We start from the raw sequence: 17,378 nt of genomic DNA on the forward strand, positions 1-17,378 counted from the left end.
GACCTGAGCCGACGGACATCAATCAGTTCCCTATCTTTCTTCCTCCTCGTCGCTGCCTCCAGCGGCGACTGCTCAGTAACATCTACCACAATGGTAAGGGGGCGCGACGCCTCACACATATACAGACCTAGAGACTAATCGATTGAATGTCTGATTTCGTCAGGATGAACTCGACCAGAAGATTGGGGACACTTGGCGGCGCATCCAGACAGAGCGCAAGATTCTTGAGGCGACCCAGCATCTGCGGCTGGCGACGACGAACCAAGATGTCCTCAAGCGCAACGATGCAAAGGTCAGAGAGACAGAGCGCAGTCTCGCCTATCTAGAGGGCGTCCTTCGCGAGCTGCAGACCCGGAAAGCACAGCAAATGCAACAAGGTGATCCTTCACGATTTCCCTCTGGGCCTACGCCTCAAGTATGTATGCAACGCCAGATAGAAGCCTCTGTGTCCAATTGACTGCTTTTGTCCTTACAGGTACCACCAAAGGATTTCGATGGGCGCGGCTTTTCCCCCGACGGCACCGTCGCTCGACCCCAGAGGAAGCAATATACCAACCTCGATCTCATCAAGGCTGATACCCCGTTCACACCCAGGAAAATCTCGCGTACTCTCCACCAGTTAGAATTCAAGCTCCAGGTCGAAAAACAATACAAACTCGGCATAGATAAGATGGCAAAATTGTACCAAGCTGACGGCGACAAGAAATCGAAAGCGGACGCAGAGGCCAAGCGGATCGAGAGCGACAAGAAGATTCAGCTCCTCGAAACCGCATTGAAGCGTTATCGAAACCTTCATGTACTCGACGATGTAGCCGAAGACGATGAGCAAGGTTCGGGTATAATTCATCGTTCACACCTCTCTAATTAAACCCCATCATATCAGACACTGGGACCGAAGGCGACCGTCGAGAGAAATTGCGCGCGAAACCTCTCTCTGGTACCCTCTATGTCACCGTCAAGGGAGCTCGCGAGCTCGACCATGCCCCGGTTGTCACGCGCTTCCGTTCATCAGCGAAGCAGGTCACCGAAACACATGTCTCTATCAAGGCCGAAGGCAATCAATTGGCTCGATCGCATCCCTCGCGGACGGACCGCTGGAATGAAGATTTCGAGATCGCCGTCGAAAAAGCCAACGAAATCGAAATCGTCCTTTACGACAAGCAAGTCAGCGAGCCACATGCAGTCCCCATTGGCCTGCTATGGATCAAGATCACTGACCTTGTTGACGCCCTTCGTCGGCAGAAGATTGGTCAGGAAAGTCAAGGAGGATGGGTGACAGCTAATGCGATGCACGGGGATGGTCCAATGGGACCCGGCGGGATCCACCACCACCCAAGCCAGCCCATTACTGGCGACATTAACGCACCTATCGCATTCCAAGACAACCTTTCTGCTTCCGGTCATGGGGCTAGTCATACCGAAGGAATCGAGGCATGGTTTTCGGTCGAGCCAGCTGGTGCAATTGCCCTTCAACTCAACTTCGGTGAGTTCCTTCACCATCGCCCTATCGCCCCCTTCCTAACAAAGGTTTAAGTTAAGGAAAATGTCCGCAAGCGTCCTTTCGATGCGCCGCTTGGTGGCCTTGGGCGCCAAGGCGCCGTCCGCAAGCGCAAGGGCGATGTACACGAAATGAATGGCCACAAGTTCATCCAACGCCAATTCTACCAGCTGATGAAATGCGCATTCTGCGGCGACTTCCTTCTCAATGCCGCCGGTTACCAATGCGAGGATTGTCGGTACACTTGTCACCAAAAATGCTATGAGAAAGTGGTCACCAAATGTATATCCAAGTCAAGCACAGGGGTAGGTGTCTATCTATTATTATGAGACGAAACGGCTCATCATGTCTTCACCTGCAGGAGGACGAGGATAAGATCAATCATCGTATTCCTCACCGATTCGAATCAATCACCAATATCGGTGCCAACTGGTGTTGCCATTGTGGCTACATGCTTCCCTTTGGCCGCAAGAATGCCCGCCGTTGCACAGAATGCGACATCACTTGCCACGCCAATTGCGCACATTTGGTTCCCGATTTCTGCGGTATGAGGATGGAGGTTGCGAACGAACTCCTCCGAAGTATGCAGGATATCAAGCGAAGACGCGAAGATCGCGAGCAACGACGCCCTCCCACTCACCAGCCCGAGCAGCTCCATACTTCGACGCCTTCCCTCGATGCCAGGTTGGGCCAGATGACTCTAGGAGGGCCACCCCAGCACGAACCGGGTCCCCCGGCACAGTTGCCTTCCAGTGATCCATTTGGACGACAAATGCCAATGCCCGCTCCTCAGACCTACGGGCCACCTCCGGATAGATCTTACTATTCCCAATCGCCACCTCCGCCTGCTCAATCTCCCCCTTATGGATCACCTCCTACCCAACAGATGCCGCCTCGCCCTCCAGGGGCCCGAGTACCAGTCCCTTATCAGCAGGAGCATCAAGCACCACCTCGACCTCCGCCTGGAGCGTACGACCCAAGTGCCTCTGGATATGGCTCTCCCTATACGGTAAGTTGCGTTGCTTTGGAAATCAACAGAGGCTCATGGCGGATAGCAGAGCCCTCGATCTCAGCCACAAGGGCTCCCCGAGAAACCTTCATTACCTTCCGTTCCTCAGCAGCAACAGTACCAGCAACAGCGACCCCCCGTTGGACTGCCTCCTCATGTCCAGCCTCAACGCATCCCTCCGCCTCAAGCTGCCCCCCAGCAAGGCATGGTCCCGCCCCAACACCAACAACAGATGATACAGGCTCAGCCGCAGCGTCAACCCTCGAAGAAGCGGAAGGTCGGATTGGACGATTTCAACTTCCTTGCAGTCCTTGGAAAGGGTAATTTCGGAAAGGTCATGTTGGCGGAGGAAAAAAAGACGAATGGACTATATGCGATCAAGGTTTTGAAGAAGGAGTTTATCATCGACAACGATGAAGTTGAGAGGTGAATGGTAACTGACTTTGTCGCCGGACGTCTGCTCACTGCTCGATATCTAGCACGCGTTCCGAAAAGCGCGTTTTCTTGACCGCTGCAAAGGAGCGCCATCCCTTCCTTTTGGGTCTTCACTCGTGCTTCCAGACTGAAACTCGGATATACTTTGTGATGGAATATGTCAGTGGTGGTGACTTGATGCTGCACATTCAGCGGAAGCAGTTCTCGCTGCGTCAGGCCAAGTTCTACGCATCGGAGGTCCTGTTGGCTTTGGAGTACTTCCACCAAAACGGCATCATCTATCGGTGTGTTTCTTCCTTCATTTGGCATGACTTGTTGCTAAATCCCGAGCTAGTGATCTCAAGCTCGACAATATCCTGCTTACTCTCGACGGACATGTCAAGGTTGCCGATTACGGTCTCTGCAAGGAACAGATGTGGTATGGTCAGACGACGAGCACTTTCTGTGGCACTCCAGAGTTCATGGCGCCCGAAGTGGGTCACAATTGTTGCTGTCGAGAGGTCCCTTTCTAATCGCTTCCTAGATTTTGCTTGAGCAACGATACGGTCGAGCTGTCGACTGGTGGGCGTTTGGTGTATTGACCTATGAAATGTTGTTGGGTCAATCACCCTTCCGAGGAGACGACGAAGATGAAATCTTCGACGCAATCCTGGAAGACGAGCCATTGTATCCCATTACCATGCCTCGTGACGCTGTGTCGATATTGCAAAAGGTTCGTTTTCTCTCATTTGAACATTTCTTTTTATTTTCGCTTACGCCGTAAAACAGCTGTTGACGAGGGACCCTGCTCGTCGTCTCGGATCAGGAAAGGAGGACGCCGAAGAAATCAAAAGACAGCCTTTCTTCAAGGATGTCAACTGGGATGATGTGTTCCACAAGCGTATTCCTCCACCCTACTTCCCGACAATCGTGAGTCGCCTTTGGTTCGACTGTGCTACATCCATTGCTGATGATCCTTCTTGCAGAGCGGAAGCGCCGATACCAGCAACTTCGACGAAGAGTTCACACGCGAACAGCCAACATTAACCCCAGTGCACGGTCAACTCTCTTCGCGAGACCAAGCCGAATTCAACGGTTTCTCTTGGGTGAGTTCGTTTATCCGTATCTTGATTAATCCCTTAACCTTTGATCTATCTCGTCAGGTTGCGAGTTGGGCGGATATCTAATGAACGAATGGCAAGAATTACGGACAGGACAATTGTTTCGCATCTTTATATCGCCTACTTTTCTTTATGCAGTCTGTAGTAGTGTTTACCTCCTCCCCCGTTGTTGTGGATGTACCACCCTTTGCCCCAGAGGCATCTGATTTCTATTTATACCATTTCCCTCTCGTGGATGTGACGTTTCCGTCTCTGGTCTCTGTTGTCGATCTGAGGTGTCGTACTATCCTGGGAATCCGCAGCAGACTGGTGCCGTTGGTGGATGGACATTTGGAGCGCGGTCGCCTTGGTTGTGGCACTTGCAGGAGGGTTGGTTCCCAGACTCTCGTCGTGTTCCCAGAGAGTAAGGCCCTTCAGGTGCCGGCGCATTCGAACGCGTGAAACATCAATGGCAGAGTTCTTCATTGCTTGGAGCTCGACACGACATGCCCGCCCGTCCCAGGTAAACCAGGGGCTACCTGCTCCGCCTCCTCGTCGTTCAGTTGACCCGAATTCCTCATCAACTCGTGGAAGCTGTGCCACAGAGCGGCGATGGTGTGGTACTCCTTTGTCATCCCCAGGACCTCCTCGAGTTTACGGTTGAGAACGTTGGTGGATGATAAGAGATCTTCGAAACCCTGGTTGAAGTTTGAAGATAAGCTTGTCGTGGATAGTGGGGATTGTGAGCGGAGCTAAGGTAGAACGTACAGAGGTTATCTCTCTGGAAAGTCTGTCGCGTTCTCGTTCGAAGAAAGTGGGTTCTTCCTCGTGGTACGCCATTTCGACGGTTGTGGTTGTGGTGGATTGTAGTCAAGAGGCGCGGTACTACCGATGTCAGTTTCACCACGTACGTGGGGGAGGTAAAGTGGAGACCCGAGCATCCCTTACCAGCGGCCTTATGGTCTAGTAGTATGATTCCTCGTTTGGGTATTGCTTGCCTAATTCGAGGAGGTCCTGGGTTCAACTCCCAGTGAGGCCCTTATTTTTTCGCTTTTTCTCTCAGTTTTTCTGCACCCCTGATGTTCGAGTTTACTTAGCATTCAGAGGGAGGGGGTGGAAGCTTTGGCTGGCGCTTGTGACCTTGCGTTATGCATGGTTAGAGAATTTCCAGGACTTGGATAACGGAGTTTTAGGCTCTAGCGCCGCGGATGATCAATGGGCGTCTGGGGACGTATATTGACTTTGGAAAAGGCCAAGGACGAATAGGAGTCCTCATTGCGGTGCGATTGAATGAGCCTTTGCCGACAGACTGCATAGAGCCGTAGGGAAAGGTTGCCTCGATGTAAGTTTCCAAGTGCCGGGGTCCTTGAGGTCCTTGGCAGGTTGAAGGAAAGAAATGCTGCTTTTTCCATTCAACTCGTTACGGTCTCATATAAGAGGATCATGGCACTGTCCGCCACAAGGCCCAGAGTGACAGTGGCAAGAGTATCTTGTGTCCTCGATTGCAGCTGGCAGGTTGCAAAGAATTGGATTCGTTGTCCCCAGTAGGTATCACGGGTCAAAATGGTAGATGGAGGATGGAGAAAAAGGTAAAGGTAAAAGTCAGCGTGCGAACTGGATCGGTTGCTTTATAGTCGCGGGGAATTATTTGCCTTTCTTACCGAGTTTTCCAACTCAGTATTCGCTTCCAAAGTTCCTGGACGCCCGTCTTTCGCATTCATCTTCCTGAGTCCTCTTCGCTGAGGATAAGGCCTTTATTTCTCTTCACCACACAAATACCTTTTCTTATTTCTCTTTGCTATTTATTGGGACAAACGGGTCGTGATGGCGCTAGCCCAGCCAATGCCAATGAGATTACCGGGGCCGTCTTGGGATGAGGAGGTCGTGCCAGCCCTTCGCAAACGTACGTTCTGGTCCTTTATATGGCCCTTTTGGCCTTGTTGAACATCTGTTTTCAGGTCTCGAGAGTGAAAGCAGGACGCTTTCAAAGAGAATGTCCGCCATCTCGCTTTCCGCAGACGATGTACCCATGCCGCCAATGCTTTCTGAATTGACATCGCGGTCCAAGGCGCAGAATAGTTCGCATGCTCGAGGGGGAAGCAGTATAAGGACCGCCGGACCAAGTCCAATGCAGATGGAGAACAGCACGTCTGGTTCCACAGCCAGTACATCTCGTAGCATTCCCAATCCGGCAAAGCCACCAGCACCACAATCGTCCAATTATCAACGCTCCAGAACGTATTCTCAACCAGACACAGTCCATGTCCCCAAGTTGACTACAAAAATGCGCCGCAACATTACAACCGCAGACAGCACAAAGTCCACCGACTCGTCGCGGTCGCGACCGACACGTATTCCCAAACCATCGCGGGCGTATGGGGGCTACAGTAATGGGAATACACCCGTCATACCACAAACCAACGGTTTCTCGACAAACAGCCATGGGAGCAGGCCACTTACGTCCCCGGCAACACGTTCGACTGCTGGATTTCCCAATGACCGATCGACCTCGGGACTCTTGAACGAGCCCCCTCCATTTCCACCTTCCTCGTCTACCTCATCGTTAAACTATTCTCAGAACAGCTATCCAGACCCCGACGAAGCTCCGCCAAGGCCCTCGATAGACTCGGAAGAACGCCCTTTCGAGCACTGGTATCGAGGAGAGGTTTCACGTAATGGAGGTGTTGGTGAATTGCGGGTGGGAAGGCAGCAAGAAATGCTGGAAATTGCAAATTATGGCCATATGATTCGAGGGATGCAGAGAAAACCGGTCGTTGGATGGAATAATCATCAGTCGCCACTGCATTCGAGACATGCTACCGATGACTCCCCACGACGGCATAGGAAGCGTGCGGACAGCATTGCAGGGATTACAGACGTTGAGAGGGTACGAGGAAGCATATTGTTCGATGAGGAGGGTATGGATGCGGTAGGCCGCGTTCTGGACGAGCATCCCCTGACGGACATAGAGGGGGAGGAATCGGATATTGCATCGCTGGCTTCGCACCATTATCGACACGGCAGACTCGACCATATGCCAGGCGTAGGAGACATTTCAACGTCGACAGCAACTCCAACAGCCCCCACACCGACCCAGTTTGATGAAACCGTTGATCGAAGTACCACTCCACAACCCAGATCGTCGTCATCGTCTCGCGGATATCCTCCTAGTCGAATACCATCCCGCGCAGCAAGACGGTCATCCGAATCTCGCGCTGCCACCCCTACAATGAACAACCCTCCCACAGTAAATGGCGCGTCAACTTCGAAAACGCCATCTCCGCCTCCCATACCGCCGCAAACCTCTCGTTCAGTTTCATCCCAATCTATACCTTCAACGAATGCTACTCCTAACGGAAAGCGTGTGGTTTCGCCCACTTCTGCGAAGAAGCGTACGCCTGTAAAGTCTCTAAGAGGGAAGCAGGTGCCTCCCGCTTTGGCAAAGAGAGACAATTCGAAAGAACCTCGGACTGTTTCGCAGTACCCCTCACCCGGCGACGGAGAAAACATGGCTGACGCTATTCCAACATGGACCCAGCCAATTCCCAGGACTGGTAATTGGGACGAGGTACGTTTCTCTCCGCACGCTGCGGACCGAGTTCCTTACACGCCCCTTAGGTGGTCTTACCTGTCGTTGCGCGGCAGAAGGGTTTGGACGAATTTTATCAGACTGCAGATGGTAGTCCTCAACCTAAAAAAGTGGAAACGACTATCGCGCCTGTAAGTTTATTCTAACTATCCATTATACTCGACCACTCACACCTCTACCCTTTTTAGGCACCTGGAACGTTTGGTTACGATCCCGCTAAGTACCGCCGCAGAGACGAAGGTGAAGCCATCCCCATGGACGAATTCGGTCGTCCGCATGAACAGGAAGAACCGGAACAGGCGCAGCGCAAACCTCAGCCAACGGAGACTACAACAGACGAGTTCCGACCTTACCAAGAGACCTCCTCTCCGCACGACGAAACGCCGCTTCCCGTTCGAGGAACACCGCCGCCATCACCGCCTCCTTTCTCCCAATATGCTTCACCTTCACCGCAGATTGTGGCAAACACAGTGCCACCTCCCAACCCCAATTATCAGGTGCAGGAAGAAGAGGACAAGGGAGCAGGATGCTGCAAATGTACTATCATGTAAATTGGATGGTCACTGGGACCAGCCCGTTCTCGGATGCTTGCCATTTGTACATCGCCTCTGTCACTCTTTGCGCCCCCGACCCTCTCGCACTCTCCCCCCTGACATCACTCCAACACAGCACACCCCCAACCCTTTCACTATCACCGCTATTATGCCGACTCTCCTTCACACCCCGCGCTACTTCACTCCCCGGCCACAACCACCCCAATCTGCGTTTTATTCCTTTGTGTATTTGTATGTTCTCTTTCGATTTCTTCGTGGACTGGCGACCTGGATTTCCAATATTGTTCCTCCACTTCACACCACCAACACCAGCATTCAAACACTGACTGTTCACCACGGAGGTATATTCTGATTCTTTATCGCTATTGTTTTCTTACTACTTTGAATGGTTCGGGGATTCTCCCATTAACCCAGCTAGTAGCTACCCTAAATCCCTAGTCGCTCCTTACACTATCCATCCTGATTGTCATCCTCTCTGATTGTGTTGCAACGCTCTCCAATCTGCTCATACCCTACCTACCTACCCTATGATATATTTACTGTGCGCACTTTATTACTCTCTCTTTCTTCTCTTCTCGCCTGTCTTAGTCGGGAATCGCATTGGGTTGTCAGCTCTGATCTCTTCGTTGGTGCTCACTTGTTCCAAGTTTGAACTTGGATATTCCGTTCCAAATTCATCCCCGCCCCTTGTCTGTCAAGTACAACGAGAAAACACGTAGTAGTCTCCCCAACTGACCAATGCTCCGTCCTGCACTCTAACCTCCTCCGTTCTGAACTCGAGATCCCATGAATACCACCCGACAGACTCGTCGCTCTCAATCGCGATCATAGTTTGGTTGGTAAACTCCTCCAAAACTGCTCCATCTTTCTTCCAAACGATGGTGTAGCTCTCTTGAGGTGCATTGACACGTGTTGCTTCAGTCCTGAATTGCGCCAGAGGTAGGAGGACAATCTCCAATAGCCTGAACCATTTCTTGGATTCGGGGTTGTACTGGCAGCTCGCTCTGAATAGATCGACCAGGCTCAACTGTCGAAGAAGCGAGAGCCACAGTCCTTCTAGACAGACTTTGCAAAAGTTGGGGACTACGACATTCCGCATCAGGCAGTCGTCATTGGTCGGTCGGTAGGTGGTGACATTCTCGTTCGAGTAGCTGTCGTCAGAAGCGAAGCCGTCGGCGGTCAGTCGGGATCTGGCAAGAGGGCAAGGCCAATTGGTACGTACGTCGGGTATAATCCGTAATGGCCTGGCTTCAGGATGAATCTAGAGAAGCAAAGCCTGTCAGGGAACGTAATCTCACAGAGAGAGACAAACTCCGTCAGCTCACTCTGATTCATCGCCATACTCAAGGACCTCAACGCTGCATAGTTGAGCAACATCCTCCAAGCTCTCTTCCATGAGTACAAATTTGAGTTCATGTGTCCCCGCTGATAAACCCTTCGAGAGCAATATATCGTAGTGCCAACGATCTAACCCAACCGCTGGCTCAGGCTTCCATTTCAAATCGACTCCATCCAACTCGACTCGGAGGAATGAGGCTTCTGGAATCCCGGATAACGAGAATTTGACGAGATGCCTCGAGTAGGCCCCTGAGGATGAGAACTGGGTGGACCATGGGGTTGTAGCATTGAGCATCGTCCATACATACTCTTGAAGGGGCATGACTGAATGCTCAACCCGCGGCCCTCCATCGCTGTCGGTAGTGGGCTCGGTCAGCCAGTGCTTCCAAAATACTGGTTCACTGAGGTTCTTGAAGCTGTTGACACCAAAGTACGCGAAGCCTCCATCATACTCCTCTCCTACGTTGATGATTGAGTGGCCGAGCTCGTGACGAAGCACAAGGGGTCCGTTAAGGTGAGAAGCTGTTACGGTGCTGGTACGAGTCAGATTCTTGCATGGCGATACGTGCATTGGGGCCCATACTTACACAAATTCGCCTCCTAAACCTATAGAGGGAGTGTACTCAGATAATCTTCGAGCTCGACTCAAGACTGATGCTAACCTCCGTAATGCGGGTCATTCGCTGTGGAAGTGTGTCAGTTCGAGTAGCTTCTTGCTGGCAACTGGATCACCTAGAAGAATAGGGTAATCGCACCCCTTTCCGAGAGTGTCGCAGGCCGCTCGAGCAACTTGCGGTTTACTGTAGTAGACACCTCTGAGCTCCGTCCCGTATCTGAACAAGCCAAAGACAGTGCTGGGTGGACGTCAGAAGTCAACCATCTGCCACGACAGACAGAAAGGCGCACTCTTTCGGAACGCCGTCTGCGCCAATGCCGCTCTAGAGGTCCATCCGTCACTTCACGTAGGAGGGAATGGAAGGTTGAACGTGCCTCTTTACTTGGAGAAAACGCGGCCCAGAAATTTAGCAGCGGCAAAACGGTGTGGAAGGTCTGGTTCTGCGTGAGATCTTGAGCGAGCCGTGTTGCATCATCAATGAACTTCGTTCTTTCAGATTGAGTATCTGTAGAATTGTCAAACTATGATGCGGGGACAGGACAACAGGTCATTCACTCACATCCATCAGAGAAGAACACTAAATCAACACGATTGTGGATTGAGCCAGATACCACCAAGGGAACGAGTTCCAGTGGGGGCGCTTCTTCACTATTGACTTCCCATTCGTCGAGTTTGCTAGGTCCTGTCTAGCATTCTACTTGGAAGGCGTACATTCTGATAGTTCTGCGTGACTAACCTCCCCTAGTATTCTCGTCGATGCACAGATATCATCCGGAGCGACAAGTTCCACTCCAGATTTACGGACATAAGATGGATGTTCAAGCACTTGCTGAGGGTGCCGGTGACGCGCCAAGCCATCTATGCAGAATGTAAGGCTTATGAACGTCATTACGATTAACTTGGAGACCTACACTCTATACAGAGAGAGGCCAGACTCGTCGCGACCAATGCGTGGTAGAGGTTCATGAACAAGGCAGTCAATGATTCCCTTTCTCACACACCCCTATCGTCGATCGCGGTGCCGGATGCGGGCCAGACGCTCCGGATGGGCGCTTGCATTCAAGCTGAATGAACATTTTCGTTCAGCTTGCCCTCCAGCCATTCTCCTTCCAATAATCTACGAAGAGTTCCGTAGTCGCGTTCAGCTTGCTCCAGTTCGCCAGGTAATTGAGTGCTTTCGAGTAGGAGTCGCAGCTTATCTTCAGGATGGTGAACTTAAACGGCTGTTTGTTGAAAGACATCAAGTGAGTTATCAAGGCGAGGAGTCTAGCTAATACCTAGAGGTCAACACTTTTATGAGTGGCTCAAACTCGAGGTATAGGAAATTCCAATTTCTGTTCCTGCGACACGACTAATTCAGCGGTAGTATCACCCTCCCTGGAAGTCCCTGGAAGTCTTGAGATCTCGTTCAAATACTAGAGATGGAGATGACACAGTGTCCGAGCTGATGGGTAGTGACGAATTGACTGCTCCAAACTAGCTGGATAATTAGGCATACCCCGTTTTACCCGGTACGATGGCAAAAGCTGGTCCTCCCTTCCCGAACATCTTCCTCAGATCTCCGACCAAGGCTCCCGGCACTTCGTAGGCTGCAAAATGGCCTCCAAATTCATGTTCAGATTCAAACACCAAGTTGGGAAGACTCCACGAAAACCACCTGAACCAAAGTGATGACGTTAGATGCATACGTCGGTGACACAAAGACGGTTCTACTTACTTGATGGGGAACGGAAGTAGTTCCTTCGGAAAGTACGAATGTCCAACCGGGATAGCAGTCTCCAGGTTGGAAAACCAGGCGCCTTGACCGCGAGCATGAAGGAACTCATAGTAAATTCGAACGGAGGCAGCGGGTCCAGCTCGAGAGAACCAGTAGATTGACATCCACGTCAAGACTATTCCTTGCGATCAGACCATGGACACAACATGAGCAAAGTGACATACCTTCATCCTCAGTCCATTTGTAGTCGTCAGTCCATCGATACAACTTCTCGTAAATCCAGCCCAGAAGACCTGCTGGGGAATCTGCGAGGCTATATCCAAGAGTTTGGGGTTGCGTTGTCTGCTCCCACATGTATCCTTGGCCAGTCTTTTCAAATTCTTCGCATCGCCTAAGACGTTCTTTATCCTTTGCTGTATTGCCCAACAGGAGGTGCTTGAGCAATAGGAGAGGTCGGCTGACCGGGTGAGGAAGGTATGTGCTAGCAGACCAAGGATATCAGGGGCATGAAAGCACAATACCTCAAAAACATACTTACAGAGGCATATTCGTGTGCCATGCTTTGACATGCTTGGGTCCATAGCGGTGCGCCAGTTCCCTGGCAATAGCAGAACCCCAATCACCCCCTTGTGCAACTATAACACTACAATTAGCATAAACCGTTACAAGGACAAGACAGACACACCGTATTCGCTATATCCGAGAGCAAGCATCAATTTGTGCGTAGTCTGCGATGTCGGTCATTAGCGCTGGACGTCTTTGACGAGGAGGGGCCTCCATACCTCTGCCATCTGAGCCACTTCAAATCCCTTCTTCTTCGGAGCTTCGGAGAAGCCGTACCCAGGCAAGCTCAGTGCAACGACGTGGAAGCTCGGATGCTGGGGGGAGACCTCAATTAACAAGGGCAAAACCTTACGAACCTCGATGAAACTTCCGGGCCCTAAAATATTAATGCTCGTTAGGTTGTCGCAGACATGCTTATGATCGGCACTCACATCCGTGGATGAAGACGAGAGGAATAGCATCGACAGCCTGACTCTTCTGGTGTATGTAGTGGATGTTGAGGACACCATGGCCCTGGATTTCGATGTCGCGCGTGAACTGCGGAAGCTCGTCGTTCAACTTGGCTTCGTGGATGCGCCAGTCATAACCGTTCCTCCAATACTCCACGAAGCGACGGACATCGGCCAAAGGAGCACCATAAGCACGTCCAGCTTCCTCGAGTTCGTCGGGGAACCTGGTCAATTCAAGTTTCTTGCGCAAAAGGTCGATCTCGCTGTCGGAAACCGCAATCTTGAATGGTTGTTCTTCTCCGGTCATAGGTGGTTGCTAGTGAATGGAGTGATGGGGAAAGAAGGCAGAAGAGGGGTTTGGAGCCCCGACGGCTTATATAGATTTGTTGTGGCACATGAGAAAATACGCCATGGGGGAGGCAAGGTAGAGGTAGCCATCTTGCCCACATCGTGGTTCTGAGACAAGCGTCACAATTGCTGCCGGTATCTGAGTCGGTCGCCGTTGATAGCGCTGATCCGTCATAGTGATGGATGTCATTATGTGTGCTCAAGCAGCAAAGAGAGGTCCGATAAAGATTAGTTTTCATCCGTGACCAGCCAGAATCCATGCATATGGCCGTTTCAGAGAGTCATATCTACAGGCAAAGGCCGTCAAGCTGCAGGCAATGCCTCCCGGGACCCGCAGTCGACTTTTGGCTGATTCATCGGCGGTGCAGCTGACTTGAACATTGTCCGAGTCGTGATTCCGATCCTGCCACAATTTTCGAGCTCATGGGCGGGAGAACGGTCGTAAAAAGGAGGTAAGGATGTGAGGAGGGCGATATGCTACATTGACGGGTGGTACATAATCTTTAATACATGAAGAAACCATCGTAACAGGTGCTGAAGGCCTGTCGCGCTGAATAATCCACAATCCTTGGACTAGGTATCCTTTCACCGTCCAAATGGTAGTCGTGGAGACGTGGGAGTCTGGGCAGCGATAATGACACCACAATCAACCTTCTTTCAATACAAATCACAGCGCCCATGCCCCTCCAAAACTCTGGACCTTACAATGTAAGTTGGAGGATTCGGCGGGGGTATCATTGTGGAATCCTCCCGCATACTGTGCAGGGCAGAAGGGAGTGGAAGTTGCATTATGGCCCTACGAAAGGACAGTAAGTACTCTAGGATTGCTGGCCTATCCGTAGGTTTCCTGTCCATCATCGCTTGAAAAACGGTGCGGAGAGGTTTCGCTGCTGTTCTCAATCGGTACCGGAGTTGTATGACTCTGAACCGTGTCATATAGTGTTCCGGGAGCCCGAGCAAGCAAATGGTACGGATCCACGTCGACTATTACCAAATTCTTGTGCAAGCATTAATACTTACTGCCACGAACGACGTTTCCATCGATCAAAAAATGATTTAACGCAAACATGTGTCTTTTCTCGGGCCCTCGATTCTATGCTTTCGGAGTCTCCACTTCCGCCACCCTGACGGAAACATATCAGCGGCATCCAGAATGAGAGTTAGTATCAAGACTTACAATGACATCCTATATTGATACGACTACCGCGGAGAATCGTGGAACTTTACACTTACCAACACTGGTTTACCCCAGTCAAAGGCGTGAAAGTCCCAACTGAAGCTCCACGGCGGCAATTCCTCCTGAAGCCTCGAAACAATCCGGCGAACCATCCAGGTATCCGAGATCGTGGCTTGTTTGAGATACCGGTATCCGCACGTCTTCGAATCCTTGTCGGGATATGGGTTGGATACGTACAACCGGGAGCAGAGAAACTTGACCACCGTCTCCACCAACGAGTCCATCTCGACCCAGTCCATGTGGGATAGAGTAATATGCTCGAGGTTGGGGAGCATGTCAACAATGTTGGCCTCGAGCGAATAGCGTGAAAGGTCTCGGAGAAGTTCCTCGCTCCCCCAGATTCCGCTGAGGTGGATGCGATTGACAGTTTTTATGCCTTCCAGGGCAAGAATGGAATATGAGGTAGTTTTGTCGAAGCCGAAGATTTGGAATTGCTGGAGTTGACAGTCACTGCGTCCCAGGAAATTGGAAACACATTTCAAATCTTCAGAGCGAAGGTTGTGTGACCTTCGCCGCGACACGGACGGCGGGCCCGGCGCATTGCAGAGACTGAGGATGTTGAGGTTCCGGGCTTTGATGGTTTGAAGGAGGATGTTCGCACTTTGATCCAGTGTCGACACGAGCTTGAATGTTGACAAAGCAGGCAAGTCCACTTGGTGAGCACCGCTGAAGCTTGCTGACGCGGGTCTTCTGCCACCCTGTAAAGCCAGCAGGGTAATGTCCAGCGCGTCCAGTTGCGTTGTTGCGCGCCACAAGGATGGTAGGTAGTGGATTAGGGCGTCCGATATTGAGATCGTCAGACTTGCCAGTCTATCCCAAGGCACGTTAAGGTCGGAAGGCGTGACCATTTGGAAAGAAGTGATGGTAAGCTTCCTGAGTTTTGGTGGCTTGCAGAGCATCGTGAACCTTCCTGGACCTTCCAATGTCAGAGACTGGAGATTGTTGAAAGATTGGGATAGTGGAAAGCCCCCATAGTAAGTTGTAATGATCTGGCAATTGAACGACGCTCGAATCCACCGCTTCGAGTGTGCTAAGAGCCTCGCCATGACGGACGCTATTGACGCAAAGCACGCAGTGGGTTCAAACCGGATTGAAAGCGGATATCGTTTCGACCGTTGAAGGATAAGATCGACGAGCAGATTAACAGATTTGGGGAGATGATTACTGGCGGACGACGAATGCATTTGTTCGATGGAACTATCGAAAGATAAGTCGATGTCCGACCACAACTCTGGCGTGTTGATGATTGCTGATCGCCACTGAAAACAGACTGCACTCAGTCGCCCAACGAAGCTTTCAGGTCTTCGAATGTCGATGACAGGATACCCTGCAACGAAAACCTGCCGGAGGATTTCGATGGGTATCGATTGCAATGGCGATGAGTCGACTGCTGTTGGTACTTCGGAGGCAGACATGATGGGCGTTAACAACAAAGAGGTTTCTGCTTGCCGATTTATTCTCCGACAGCTATTTGAAACTCCAAGTCATTCATCCTTCCAGTCGGCAGATGGCCATTGTCACAAAGCAACACCCGGGCCATGCCACAGTAAACAAACGAGGTGGATGGGCATTTGATGATGAAATACGGGTATCAGGACAGATCATCATGCCCCTTGGATTCTCAAAGTCAATACATGGTTTCGGAGATCGATTACGATTAAGCGCCGGCGTAGCGGGGGTCAGGGATCGACAACGACGTAGCCCCCGATCTTCCCTGCTTCTAAATCACGGTACGCTTTCAAATGCTGACTTCTTGTCAGTAGCCATTCCATTGGAATGGACGCGTTTCGTGCATCCCGCACATTCTGAAGCAGACAAGGAGTGTTGTCCAGCAACCGTTGAACAAGGTATGCGTCCTGGTCAAGGGGTTGATCAGCTGCTATTTGAGAGGTATGAGTAAAGCTAACCTTCAGGCAATAGATCGCCATCAGCCTTCGATTGTCCGGACCACCGTTCTGAAGCACGGGTATCAATCGAAAGTCAAAGTCCACTTTGGTCTCACCAAGGATCCGCTGCGCGACGGCGCCGAGCGCCTTTGACGTCCCTTCGGGCGAGTTCCTTCTGGCAATGTAGTTGAATAGATCGAGGGTAATTCGCCCCGGTATGAGTGGCGCCCGGGCACTTTCCGGCTCCTTGCTTGACCTGTCCCAGGGTGGATAACTCAAGCATGGCTCTAAACAGGGATCCGATTAACGACGAGAAGTATCTCGTTCAGTTCAAAACGCTACATACCTTTGAGCCTCCCCAGTTGTCCGAACGTCGCAAGGTTGAGAACCTGGGCTCGGGCAAGCAGAAATGGCAGGTCAAAACGACCACTGTTATAGCCCAGCACCACATCCGGATCAGTGTCGAGAATAAATCGCCCCCAGGCTGCCAATAACTCCCTCTCAGTTGCGAAACAGAGAGCCTGAACGCCCCGGATAGGTAGGCAATCGTTCAAAACAAACAACGTGCGCATCACGGGGTCGGTCCGATGCGTAGAGTCCCCGGCTAGATCACCCAGTAGTTAATTTTTAAAGAACTGCATACATGAGTGAAACTTACGACGATGGGATACGGTATTAGATATCTGTAGAACAGGAAAGCCCTCAGGATATGGGAATACTCCATCGTCTTCGGGTATCATGGTCTCTATGTCGAAGCTAAGTATTCGAAGGGGTGCAGTTACGGGAAGTCCAAGTGTCGCTTCATCCTCTTCTGAGAAAACTTTCAAGTTCTGGTAGCTGCTGACAGTTAGTCTGATATCGCCCATATAGCAAGAACCATTACCTGACGGAGACTTCAATTTGACATGTCGAACGCTTGTTCACGCAATCAACGGTTCGGTAGGTTCCTGGGTCTAGTCTGACCCAGCTCATTGCTTGCACCTGACGAAAAGTCATTTCTTGCCGCGAGACTCGGAGGCTAAAGTATTGACACTCGCCTGTGTTTCGCGGATAAAGCCA

At 51.3% G+C, this 17,378-nt stretch overlaps 8 protein-coding genes and 1 non-coding gene across 9 annotated transcripts; 3 read left to right on the forward strand and 6 right to left on the reverse strand.

The window, feature by feature from the left end:
* Positions 1-146: 146 nt before the first annotated feature.
* On the forward strand, positions 147-4,268 carry CC1G_07190 (AGC/PKC protein kinase; the record flags this gene model as incomplete). Its single annotated transcript, XM_001835714.2, has 13 exons — positions 147-158; positions 209-415; positions 476-830; positions 884-1,483; positions 1,535-1,803; positions 1,860-2,507; positions 2,557-2,933; positions 2,987-3,226; positions 3,277-3,415; positions 3,466-3,654; positions 3,711-3,851; positions 3,908-4,027; positions 4,085-4,268. The coding sequence occupies 13 exons, from the start codon at positions 147-149 to the stop codon at positions 4,106-4,108; spliced, it is 3,321 nt and encodes a 1,106-aa protein (XP_001835766.2). The 3' UTR covers positions 4,109-4,268.
* On the reverse strand, positions 4,100-4,872 carry CC1G_14993 (hypothetical protein). The gene is made up of 2 exons (XM_002910616.1): positions 4,790-4,872; positions 4,100-4,719 (listed from the first exon to the last, which is right to left on the reverse strand). Exons 1-2 carry the CDS (start codon positions 4,859-4,861, stop codon positions 4,504-4,506), a joined length of 288 nt encoding a protein of 95 aa, XP_002910662.1. The 5' UTR covers positions 4,862-4,872; the 3' UTR covers positions 4,100-4,503.
* Positions 4,256-4,471, reverse strand: CC1G_14994 (hypothetical protein; the record flags this gene model as incomplete). Its single annotated transcript, XM_002910617.1, has 1 exon — positions 4,256-4,471. The coding sequence occupies one exon, from the start codon at positions 4,469-4,471 to the stop codon at positions 4,256-4,258; it is 216 nt and encodes a 71-aa protein (XP_002910663.1).
* Positions 4,873-4,973: 101 nt separating the features above from the next.
* CC1G_20167 lies at positions 4,974-5,060 on the forward strand. The gene has a single exon. It is a non-coding gene; the product is annotated as a tRNA-Pro (tRNA).
* Positions 5,061-5,845: 785 nt separating this feature from the next.
* CC1G_07192 (hypothetical protein) lies at positions 5,846-8,161 on the forward strand (the record flags this gene model as incomplete). Its single annotated transcript, XM_001835716.2, has 4 exons — positions 5,846-5,924; positions 5,980-7,589; positions 7,640-7,741; positions 7,799-8,161. 4 exons carry the CDS (start codon positions 5,846-5,848, stop codon positions 8,159-8,161), a joined length of 2,154 nt encoding a protein of 717 aa, XP_001835768.2.
* A 556-nt stretch (positions 8,162-8,717) lies between these two features.
* Positions 8,718-10,073, reverse strand: CC1G_07193 (hypothetical protein; the record flags this gene model as incomplete). The annotated part of the gene is made up of 4 exons (XM_001835717.2): positions 8,718-8,855; positions 8,901-9,354; positions 9,387-9,425; positions 9,490-10,073. 4 exons carry the CDS (start codon positions 10,071-10,073, stop codon positions 8,718-8,720), a joined length of 1,215 nt encoding a protein of 404 aa, XP_001835769.2.
* Positions 10,074-11,546: 1,473 nt separating this feature from the next.
* Positions 11,547-13,155, reverse strand: CC1G_07194 (epoxide hydrolase; the record flags this gene model as incomplete). Its single annotated transcript, XM_001835718.2, has 8 exons — positions 11,547-11,775; positions 11,836-12,010; positions 12,060-12,316; positions 12,374-12,470; positions 12,521-12,563; positions 12,618-12,713; positions 12,756-12,775; positions 12,831-13,155. 8 exons carry the CDS (start codon positions 13,153-13,155, stop codon positions 11,607-11,609), a joined length of 1,182 nt encoding a protein of 393 aa, XP_001835770.1. The 3' UTR covers positions 11,547-11,606.
* Positions 13,156-14,289: 1,134 nt separating this feature from the next.
* Positions 14,290-15,848, reverse strand: CC1G_07195 (hypothetical protein; the record flags this gene model as incomplete). The annotated part of the gene is made up of 3 exons (XM_001835719.2): positions 14,290-14,320; positions 14,374-14,396; positions 14,430-15,848. The coding sequence occupies 3 exons, from the start codon at positions 15,846-15,848 to the stop codon at positions 14,290-14,292; spliced, it is 1,473 nt and encodes a 490-aa protein (XP_001835771.2).
* A 264-nt stretch (positions 15,849-16,112) lies between these two features.
* On the reverse strand, positions 16,113-17,291 carry CC1G_07196 (hypothetical protein; the record flags this gene model as incomplete). The annotated part of the gene is made up of 6 exons (XM_001835720.2): positions 16,113-16,178; positions 16,236-16,289; positions 16,341-16,606; positions 16,666-16,923; positions 16,978-17,156; positions 17,203-17,291. The coding sequence occupies 6 exons, from the start codon at positions 17,289-17,291 to the stop codon at positions 16,113-16,115; spliced, it is 912 nt and encodes a 303-aa protein (XP_001835772.2).
* Between the last annotated feature and the right edge of the window lie 87 nt (positions 17,292-17,378).

The sequence above is a fragment of the Coprinopsis cinerea genome (assembly GCF_000182895.1).
Source record: "Coprinopsis cinerea okayama7#130 chromosome 8 map unlocalized cont3.8, whole genome shotgun sequence".
Classification (NCBI taxonomy): Eukaryota; Fungi; Basidiomycota; class Agaricomycetes; order Agaricales; family Psathyrellaceae; genus Coprinopsis; species Coprinopsis cinerea.

What these genes read in the sequence shown, in the direction of transcription:
- CC1G_14993 (XM_002910616.1), bottom strand. Translation starts at nt 4,861, where the DNA reads ATGGCGTACCACGAGGAAGAACCCACTTTCTTCGAACGAGAACGCGAC. An exon ending in TTTCCAGAGAGATAACCTCT is followed by an intron (nt 4,720 to 4,789) that starts GTACGTTCTACC and finishes AACTTCAACCAG; the next exon opens with GGTTTCGAAGATCTCTTATC.